This window comes from Merops nubicus, unplaced genomic scaffold (genome assembly GCF_000691845.1).
Source record: "Merops nubicus isolate BGI_N331 unplaced genomic scaffold, ASM69184v1 scaffold13037, whole genome shotgun sequence".
In the NCBI taxonomy this organism is placed as follows: domain Eukaryota; kingdom Metazoa; phylum Chordata; class Aves; order Coraciiformes; family Meropidae; genus Merops; species Merops nubicus.
In genome coordinates this window covers 7,444-17,994 of record NW_008621054.1, presented here as the reverse complement: position 1 = coordinate 17,994, position 10,551 = coordinate 7,444, and the positions used below count along the sequence as shown (strand labels likewise).

Below are 10,551 nucleotides of genomic sequence, written 5' to 3'. Positions count from 1 at the left end.
CATGGGGGAGCACGACGAGGACCACCCGGGGATGGAGGTGGTGCTCCATGAGGATAAGAAGTACTACCCCACCGCCGAGGAGGTCTACGGGCCTGAAGTGGAGACCATTGTCCAGGAGGAGGACACGCAGCCGCTCACGGGTGAGTGCGGAGGGGGCAGAAGGCTCTTCATGGATCCTTGGAAAGGGCAGGTGACATTCCTTCCATCCTCCCCGTCGGTGTCACTGCCCTTTTCAGATTCCCTCTCATCCCCGGGAGCGTGCAGGCTCCTGTGTGTCTAGCAGGACACAGAATTTGGCATTGGGATTATTAAAAATGCCAAACAAACTGGGTTTTGAAAAACAGATACCAGCAGGTACAGGAAAGATGTTGAAGGAGAAAGGAAAACATGTTGAAGTCATCTGATGTTTCTAGAATAGGACAGTGCTGTTGGAAGGGCCCTACATGATCACTTACATTTTATAAAAAGCTAAGGGAGACTCTGTCAGTTTGAAAATGGTGATTTTTCTCTGCACAAGTCCCCGTTCCCTGTGACTGTTTCTGACCCAAATGGTTCAGGGGCTCTGGTGACTGGTTTTTTTTTGTTCTTTCTCTTGTTTTCAGAGCCTATTATTAAACCTGTGAAAACAAAAAAGTTCTCCCTGATGGAACAGACGTTACCGGTCACTGTCTACGAGATGGAGTGAGTTCTCTGCAGGGGTTGTTAACGTGCACGTTGGCTCCAGCCATCTGTGCTGTGATTTCCTCCCGCTCTGCTGCTGGCAGGCAAAGGGGGGGGGGCTGTGTGGGGGAGGCAGATTATTGGCTTTCTGTCTTCCTGACACCAGCCACAGGACTGAGTGCAGCCGTCTCCCACATTCTGAACCAAGAAGGAGAGGAAGGAAGTACAGGAGTAAGCCTCTTACAGATATCTTCCCTGCCCAGTCTGCTGGGACAGAGTGTGAACCTCACCCTAAGGGCTGAGCTGAGGCTTGGCCGTTGGGTGCAGATCTGCTGAAGGTGTTTTCTCGACTGGCTCCAGAAATACACAGTCAGTGTGGGGCATATCTCATCCTGGGACATTTTGGGATGTGACCATTGGCCTTCTGCTTTCTCAGATGAATTCCCATCTCTCCAGAAGGAGTCTCCAGGGGGAATTTTTATGCCACAGTAGTGTAGGTCAGTGTAACGCTGCAGCTGAGCTGGGCTCCATCTCTGCTGGCTGTGCCCCACAAAGCAGCCCCAGAGTTGGGAGAAAACCTGGGAGAAAATCCAAACAAATTTAAAACCTGAGAAGAAATCTCCCGTGCAGCTTTAGTGAGGTGCAGAAACATCTGGGGCCTTTCTCTGTGAAGAGCACAGAGCCTCAGGAGCTCCGTGTCCTCCGTGCGTGGTGGCTGGGGACATCCTTCCCTGGTGGAGGATGAGCAGACTGAGCTGTGTGAGCAGCTCCTGGGGCTCATCTCTCCGTGTGCCACTTCATGGCTAGCTGGAGCTTTTTCCAGTTTTTAAGACTCTTCCTCCAGTGTTGATTCCAGAAGCAGCTGCAGCAGCTGCCTGTGTGCCAAACAGGCCTGACACGAGCAGCCCCTCCACGGGTCATCAGGGTCCTCTTGTTCTCCAGCAGCTGAATTTCACTGCAGTTCATACTCAGCCAGCTGGCTCTGTGGGTGCCTGGGACCTTTTTGGGATGGCTGCTCCTCGGGGCTGTCCCCTGTCACTGTGTTCATTGATCAGGGGGATTTTGATACAGCCAGATAGAAACTAAAGGACTTGCTGGGTCTGATTAATTTTTTTTTTAAGCAATCCCTTTTTGGTTAACAACCTGTACTCTTCATTATCTGCTGCATTTCTGGTCACTGTGTCCTCTGCTCGTTCCGTGGGTAATGAATTACTCTTCATCCTGCTTGGTGACATAAACTGTTAGGATGGGGCCAAGAGAAATTCCTTGTGGGACTTTGCCAGAAACCTGCAAGCTTGGTATCGATTTCCCATTTAGCCTTATTTTAAGACCAATAAGCCAGCTTTTAATCAGTATTATTATTGATTTTTGTATTCTTTAGCTCTTAATCAAACTGTTGTACGTTAAGAAGCCTACCACATCAGTGAGAATTAGATCTTTTTAAAGAGGAGATTATTTGATAGCACTTATTGCTGCACACCCGTGGCAGCGGGGATGTTTTATAGCCTCTCATTATTTATTAGGGGAGTTGGTAATTTAGGATCTCAATTATATTGTGGCCAGGAAGCGACCGGCCCATCATTACCCAGCTCAGCTGCTGATTCTGAAAAGACTGAAATTCCTTTGCTGTTTCCTGAAGAGCCTGGAAACATCACTCTTTTAAGACCTGAAAATGAGGATTAATGGTGTGCGGGGCCCGGCGGCTGCCTCTGAAAACTGCGTGGGGTGCTTGTTACCCAGCTCTGTGATTTACTTGACTGCCTGCCACTATTTGAGTGGAAGTATTTCATCAGCTGAGCACATGGATGTGACTTTTGCTCTAATACTGACTAGAAGAGAAGAAAAATATCCACTAATTTCCCATCGCTGGCAGTTTCGCCAGCTCCGTATCCGCCCGCCCACTGCCATCTGTCTGGGACTCCAACTCGCTCGTCCTCCCCATCTGGGAAGTGGGATTCTTCCTCCGCAGGGCACTGCCAGCATGAAAGTTTGGAGAGGGCTCGGGGGGCACCTTGGATAGAAAGCATAGCTGAAATGACACCTGCTTTTCTTAGACGCACCAGAAGCCTCCAACAGTCTTTTGTGTTCGGTTCTTCCAGTTTCCTGGCAGATCTGATGGACAACTCGGAGCTGATTCGGAACGTGACTCTGTGTGGGCACCTTCACCACGGCAAGGTGGGTGAATCTCCACCCTGTGGCAGGTACCAGGAATGAGCTGGTTGGGACTTTTCCTCCTGACCCCACGGCCTCTGTCTGCTCCTTCTTACCAGCACCAGCATTTGTAGATTTTCTTTTAGCCACGTGGAAATAATTACATACCCAAGTTTCCCTGCCCTGCTGCTGGAGGGCTGGGATTGGGCTTGGTTCTGTCTGTCTGAGCACAGTCACCTCCATTCTCTTGTGGTCTGATGTTTTCCAGACTTGTTTTGTTGACTGCCTGATAGAACAGACGCACCCGGAAATCCGGAAGCGCTACGACCAGGACGTGAGTGAGGTTTTGGGGTGTTCCTGCCCTGGGGAGCACGGGGTGGCTTTTGGACTCAGAGGGAGCACGACTGTGCAGGGGGAAAATGGGATTTTGTGACTAGAATGCAGGATTGGAAAGCCAGAGCTCAGTCCTAATTCTGTCTCTCTCACTTGCTTGCCACCTTAACCAAGTGTAAAGAGTTATTTCTGAACATGAGGAAAAACTTCTTCGCTTTGAAGGAGCCAGAGCCTGGTCCAGGCTGCCCAGAGAGGTTGTGGAGTCTCCTTCTCTTCTCTGGAGAGATCCCAAACCTGCCTGGCTGTGATCCTGGGCACCCTGCTGGAGCAGGGGGGTTGGACCAGAAGATCTCCAGAGGTCCCTTCCAGCCCCCCCCCCAGCAGGATTCTGGGATTTTGTCCTGCTTGAAACTTAATAAGTGATATTCTGACTCTTGTCTTTGCAGCTTTGCTACACTGATATATTGTTCACAGAGCAAGAGGTGAGTCTTGTAACAGGCAGTGATCTCTATCCAGTTGTCTCATGCTTTACTCACAGTTACTGTGGGCTGTTCCCTCTTTCATTTTAACATCTTTTTGTACCTTCCATGTTCTGACCTGCTGGAGTGGGGCCAGAGGAGGCCACAGCCCTTACCCAACAGGGGAACCCCTCTGCTGGGAGCCCAGCAGGAGAGAGTTGGGCTGGGGCAGCTGAGAGGAGAAGGCTCCAGCTGGGGAGACCTGCTGGGGGCTGCCAGGGGCCTGTCAGGAAGCTGGGGAGGGACTTTTCACAAGGTCTTACAGCAACAGGATGAAGGATGGTGGCTTTAAACTGAAAGAATAGATTCAGATTAGATATTAGGAAGTTCTTCACTCTGAGGTTGCCCAGGGAAGCTGTGGATGTTCCATCCCTGGAGGTGTTCAAGGCCAGGATGGTCAGCCTGCTCTAGTGGGAGGTGTCCTTGCCCAGGGCAGGGGGTTGGAACTGGATGATCTTTAAGGTCCCTTCCAACCCAAACCACTCTGTGATTCTATGATTATTTTCTTAACAATAAAGTGATCTGTTCTTCTTGTCCACCTCAGTAAGAGCCCTGGTCCAACTTGCTTCTGATTCCAGCCACCCTCATCTCCATGTATAACTTTTGGTTATCTGAGATGATAACCTCTGTAATAATACCAATCTTCAGCAGCTATCCCAGCATGTGGGTGACTCCTCTTTTCTGTGAGGGAATGAGGTGGAAGGGGTTTGCAGCAGTGGTGGATGAGGAGATAAACTAGGACTTCAGTAGAGACATTTCTCTTCAGCTTCTTGTGACAGAATCATAGAATCAGTAAGGTAGAAAAAACCTCCAAGGTCAAGTCCAACCATCAACCCAACACTCCCATGGCCACTAAACCATGTCCCCAGGTGCCACCTCCACACGTGTTTTGAGCCCCTCCAGGGCTGGGGACTCCCCCACCTCCCTGGGCAGCCTGGGCCAAGGCCTCACCACTCTGCCAGGAGAGAAATTCTTCCTAATATCCAATCAAAACCTCCCCTGGGGCAACTTCAGCCCATTGCCCCTTGTCCTGTCACTGGTTCTTTGGGAGGAGAGACCTAAGAATCTCTCAGCTGGGTTCTCTGTCTCCATGCAGTTGGGTGTGAGTGGCAATTGTTACTCCCTAAATATTGTGGTGACCAGAACAGTGCTGGGAAACATTTCTTTCTCTTCACCTCACTTTGTGCTGTGGGTGGTCAAATTTTGTGCTTTGAGGTGTAACTTGATAGGAGGAAGAGAGTGAAAGCACAGAAAAACATCCATCTTCAGTCTCTGGTGTTGCATCTTGCACTGCCTCAGCCAGAGTGAGGTGTGGGTTGGGCTGTGGTGCCTCACCAGTCTGAGCCAGTGTGGGTGGAGGAGCTGGACTGGATCCTGCAGCGATCTGAGGCGCTTCCCCCCCTCCCTGGGAGTAGCAGGAAGTCCTGGGTGGCTGTTTACTTCTTTCCAGCTTTCTGTTTTTCCTTTGGTCATCTTTTAGATCTCCACATGGTGATGTATTGTTTTTCTTTTAACGGGTGATTCTGTTTCTTCTCCTGCAGAGGGGAGTGGGGATCAAGAGCACACCAGTGACTATTGTTCTGCCGGACACCAAGGGGAAGTCTTTTCTCTTCAACATCATCGACACTCCAGGTGATGGTGTAATCCTGAAATCTGCCTTGGGATGCACTTAGCTGTGGGGAGCAGACACGTGAGCACGTGAGCTGAGGTTTCTGTCACTAATGAACCTCCTCAGGCTCTGGATGGTGCTGCTGAGGGGAGCAGGGCAGGGGCACCACGCGGCAGCGGGTGCTGAGAGCCTGCAAAGAGCTGCTGTGGGGCTGTGCTGGGGTCTGCAGCACTGGCTCACAGCAGAACCAGAATGATACCCTGAAACCTCACTGATCCATCTAGAGGGGTCACTGAGGGGCAGTGAAACCCTGGGAGGTTTTCTTTCACCCGTGATTTGCGGGTTTTGTTGATGACTCCTGAGCCTTTAGCTGAGTTCATCCTTCTGAAATCCCTTCCAGCAGCCCCGGCTGGGCCGCTGGCTTTGGCAGGCTGGAGTTGCTGGTGAGCAGGTCTCACTGAGGCCTAACGGGGCTGGAAATGTGTTTCACTCAAGTGTTTGAGGAGCAGGTGTAGAGCTGGATTTTCCAGCTGTCACTGTGCACAGTGGGGACTGTGCTCTTCTCAAAGGCTGCTGCCATACAGTGAGACTCGGCGAGTTCCTTCGAGCCTCTGACAAGCTCCTGTGGGGGAAACATAGTCACGGATCAGCTTGTTGTAAAAAAACCAAGGCCAAATTTTAGGAAAGGGTCTTGGGACACATCTGTTGAGTTACAGCTCGAGATGAGGGAGGTTGGAGCGAAGGAGGAGACTGGAGGGAGAGGCATCTGTTGTTCTTTGGTGAGAAGTCATCTTCCTCCTTTTCCTAAAGTACTTGCAACGAGCTGTGAGAAAAACAACAACAAATGTGAGGAAAAGTGCCTGTAAAACAAGTGGTGTTTATTCTCAAAACCCATCCTTAGAGCGAATCCCTGCGGGGAGCTCTGGCAGCTGCTGCCGGGTCCCTGCCTCAGGACGAAGCCTCCTGTGTTCTGCCAGAGCAGGCTGCAGAGCAGAGGGTCACCTCCAGCCCCGTGCCCTGGCAGCAGGGCTTGCTCTGCCTCTGCCCAGCACCTTTCTGTTTGGCAGGTCATGTCAATTTTTCGGACGAGGTGACGGCCGGGCTGCGGATCTCGGACGGCGTCGTGCTCTTCATCGACGCGGCCGAGGGGGTGAGCACCAGCTGCTCTGGGGGCTGGTCCCAGACCTCTTCCTCTGCAGTCTTCCATCCTGCATCAGCATGAGGGACTGGGCTGGGTTCAGCTTTCTGGGTGATGGGTTTTTGAAGGACGGTTTGAGAAGTGAGAATGTTTTCCAGCCAAAACAGGGAGTCAAGCCTCTGGCTTTTGTGTCCAGGGCTGCTGCACTGCGTGTGACCTGCAGGCTGATTATCTAACTTGTTTGCGTTTCCATCCTCATAATACCTAAAATTCAGCAGCTTATCTATGTCAGAGATGTCCAAGGGGGAGGACTGAAGGAATTTGCTTGGTTTAGCTCCTAGTTTCAGGAAGATGAGCGGATGGCTGGTGGCTGAGCTCAGGCTTTTCCCCAGACCCCGCGTGTCGGGGTCGCTGCTTTGCCTGTCACGCCCTAGATAGCATTTTGGGGGAGGGTTTGACCCCGGGGGTCTGCTCCTTTCCCCCAGGTGATGCTGAACACAGAGAGGCTGATCAAGCACGCGGTGCAGGAGCGCCTGGCGGTCACTGTCTGCATCAACAAGATCGACAGGCTGATCCTGGAGCTGAAGCTGCCTCCCACGGACGCCTACTACAAACTCCGGCACATCGTGGACGAGGTCAACGGGCTCATCAGGTAGTTTGGGATGTGCCTGCCTCGTGGCTCTCTGTGAGCCCTCTGTGTGCTCAGAATTTGTGAGTTTGTCTCCTGGTGTGTTGAATCGTAGAAAATGGGGCAGGAGGAACCGCTGGAAATTCAGCCCAGCCAAAATGATGAATTTATCAATCTGTTCCCCCAAGGAACAAGGAATAGGACAAGAGGAAAGGACCTCAGTTTGCACTAGAGGAGGTTTGAGTTGGGCATTAGGAACAGTTTCTTCCCCTGGAGGGTTGCCCAGGGCTGTGCCAGGCTGCCCAGGGCAGTGGTGGAGTCCCCACCCCTGGAGGGGTTCCCAAGCCGTGGAGATGTGGGGTGAGGGACACGGGGCAGTGGGGACCTGGCAGGGCTGGGGTCAGGGTTGGACTCCATGATCTGAAAGGTCTCCTCCAACCAGAATGATTCTGTGACTCTGTGATTCTATTAATTAGGCAGGATTGGTTCCCCCTGACAAGCTTTGTGGGATCAGCCCTTTTTTCCCCCATGGGAAATTAGGGAAAGTGGACATAAGACCAGAGCAGGGAAATTCTGTGCTCCCAAATGTCTCAAATACACTGAAGTTGTCCAGGCTGTATCTCAAATTGTAGGTTGAGTTTTCTCAAAGCTCCTAAACATTTGTTACAAAACTAACAAGCCCCAAACAGAGACCATGATACTGCTGTGGTCAGATCTCCTCCAGGACCCTGCTCAGAGGAGGAAAGTCCATCTTCTTTAGCTTTCCCAGGAGCAGAGCATCATTTCTGGGAGTTCTTCTGCATCCAGGTGATTTCTGAACACCATTTTCCCCTGCAGGTTCGTGTGGATTTGCACATGAGCTCATGTCTTTGTTCAGTGGCTGCTGGTGTCAGGCAGCTCAGAACAGGGTCATTTATAGAATCACAGAATCATTTAGGTTGGAAGAGACCTTTCAGACCATCAGGTTCAACCATTAACCCAGCACTGCCAGGTCACCACTAAACCCTCCCCCTAATTATCCTGTCTAACGTGTTTCTGGACTCATTAAAACCATTTAGATTCAATTCTATCCCTAGATTATTGTTGTGGCTTCACCCCAGCCAGGACCTAAGCCCCACACAGCCACTCACTCCAGGGGGGAGAATCAGGGGGAAAAAAAGTAAAACTTGTGGGTGGAGATAAAGGCAGTTTAACAGAACAGAAGAGGAAGAAAATAATCATGGTGGTAATAATAATAAAAGAATTAGAGTATGCAAAAGCAGTGATGCACAGTGCAGTTGGTCACCACCCGCCAACCGATGCCCAACCAGTTCCCCTGCAGCAGCCCCTGGCCAGCTTTCCCCCCAGTTTCTATACTGGGCATGATGTCCTGTGGTCTGGACTATCCCTTTGGCCAGCTGGGGTCAGCTGTCCTGGCTGTGTCCCCTCCCAGCTTCTTGTGCCCCTCCAGCCTGCTCCCCAGCAGGGCACGAGGAGCTGAGAAGTCCTTGGCCTCGTATGAACAGTACTTGGCAACAACTGAAACCCCAGTGAGTTATCAGCCTTGTTCTCACTCAGCACTGCACCAGCTACCAGAAACTTCACAAATACAGAATAGTTCTGGTTGGAAGAGACCTTCAAGTTCATCAAGTCCAACCATTATCCCAGCCAAAATGGGCTCAAGCTGCCCCAGGGGAGGTTGAGGTTGGAGCTGAGGTACAATTTCTTGCCCTGGAGGGTTGCACAGGGCTGTGCCAGGCTGCCCAGGGCAGCGGTGGAGTACCCAATCCTGGCGGGGTTTTTTTTGTGTGAGGGACATGGGGCAGTGGGGACCTGGCAGTGCTGGGGGATGGTTGGACTCAAGCTTGAAGGTCTCTTCCAGCCAAACCAATTCTGAGTCTGTGATTGTGCAGTCTTTTTCCTTGCTTGGCTGACCAATTTGGCTGCTTTTTTTTTAAGGGAAGACAATCCCTACCTGACAAAAAGTACAAAGCACTTGTGCTGGGACCTTTTTAGTTCTGGGTCTCGAATTATTTCTTTGCCCACTGGTGCTCTGAAGTTTGGAGCCGGGGAGCTGCCGACGCTCCCGGGGCGGACGCCACGGCCCCTGCCAAGGAGCTGCCTGGCAGCACAGAGCCCTCGCCTGTCACACGCTGCTGTTTGCTGTGGGAGGGGGACTGAAGTGTCTGCCTCGGTTCATAACATTGATTTTATGTTTGTTTCTTCCTCTCTCTCCTCTCAGCATGTATTCCACAGATGAGAACCTCGTTCTGTCTCCCCTTCTGGGCAACGTGTGCTTCTCCAGCTCGCAGTACAGCATCTGCTTCACGCTGGGATCTTTTGCAAAGATTTATGCAGACACATATGGTGAGGATTATCCAGAAACCTTGCACACTTGAGCAACTCGTTTCCTAACCCCTTTTTTTGTTGAGGCTTTCTGAGCTGTTCAGCTTGGACTTCCACTGCACACGCAGGGCCAGTGGGTGTGCTGCTGAACTTCTAGGCGTGGAGAGGGACTGCAGGTCTGAGCCCTGGGTGGTAAAAAGCAAAAATACAGTTCTAACTTGTTTTGAGCTAGCTGGTTTCTCCTAATAAATGTTTCCTGAGTCAGAAGCCAGTATTTTATACATACCCTTAAGCAGAAGTCCAAGTCCTGCTGTGGCAGTTGAGGCCAGGGTTTGTGCTGTGCTTTGCCTCCCTGTCACCGCAGCTCAGAGGTGAAGCAGTTAAGTTCTGCCTGTCTTTTCACAACAGTCTCCAGAGCCTGAGACTCAGCTGCAGCCAGGCACAAGCTTGGCCCACAAGGTTTTGCACTCTTGCCCTCTTTCTTTTTTAAGAAACTGTCTTTTCCTGGCTTTGATTTAATTTCCTGTTCCCCAGGTGCCTGCTCAAGGCGATCTGCCACTTGTTAGCAGTGGGCTTTTTGCTTCACCAGGCCAGCTGGACAGCCAGGGTTTTTGAAGCCTCACACTGGGGAATTTGGGGTGATCTATAGGAGCCGTGAGCAGGGGAGGAAGGATGATGTAAAGCAGCTGGCCTGGCTGTTGTGGAGAAGTTGGCCTGAGGGAGGGTGAAGCTGTAGAGGTCAGGGACTGATGTGTCAGGACTATCACGTGTCCTCTGGAGTCTGGAGGAATAAATGAACTCCTTGGGTGTCACAGCATTAACTCAGTGCCTACTAGGATGACACCCCTTCTTTGGGGGACTGGGGAAGCTGCAGAGCAGTGGGGAGGAGACGTGGGGCAGACCTGAGCTAAAAAGGGTGCTCGAAGCCAGGAACATCTGATCGTGGCCACCAGGGGTTTTGTGTGCAGCCACCACACTTCAACGACCACCAGTTACAGGAGTTTAACTGTCAAAACCGCAGCCACCGTGAAATTTCTGAGGCTTGCACATCTGCCCCTGGCAAAAGCTTGTTTGGAAGCTGCTGTAAATCATCACCCCTGTGGTCTCTGCTGTAAACACACCGTGCCAGCCGAGCACCACGCTGCTCCATCAGCGCCTGCTCTCCGCCTGTGTGCTCGGGGTGCCAGCT

The 10,551-nt window shown here is 51.6% G+C and overlaps 1 protein-coding gene across 1 annotated transcript in view; it reads left to right on the top strand.

Moving 5' to 3' along the window:
- Positions 1–10,551, top strand: part of EFTUD2 (elongation factor Tu GTP binding domain containing 2) — a gene marked incomplete at its 3' end in the record, with an annotated part of 18,640 nt that overhangs the window by 1,148 nt on the left and 6,941 nt on the right. Inside the window, exons 2-10 of the mRNA XM_008944329.1 lie at positions 1–140; positions 603–681; positions 2,760–2,835; positions 3,080–3,145; positions 3,591–3,626; positions 5,204–5,294; positions 6,339–6,421; positions 6,895–7,061; positions 9,259–9,383. The exon at positions 1–140 is cut by the window's left edge and continues 23 nt beyond it. Of these exons, the coding sequence (XP_008942577.1) occupies positions 1–140; positions 603–681; positions 2,760–2,835; positions 3,080–3,145; positions 3,591–3,626; positions 5,204–5,294; positions 6,339–6,421; positions 6,895–7,061; positions 9,259–9,383 (863 nt within the window). The remainder of the gene's footprint in view (positions 141–602; positions 682–2,759; positions 2,836–3,079; positions 3,146–3,590; positions 3,627–5,203; positions 5,295–6,338; positions 6,422–6,894; positions 7,062–9,258; positions 9,384–10,551) is intronic.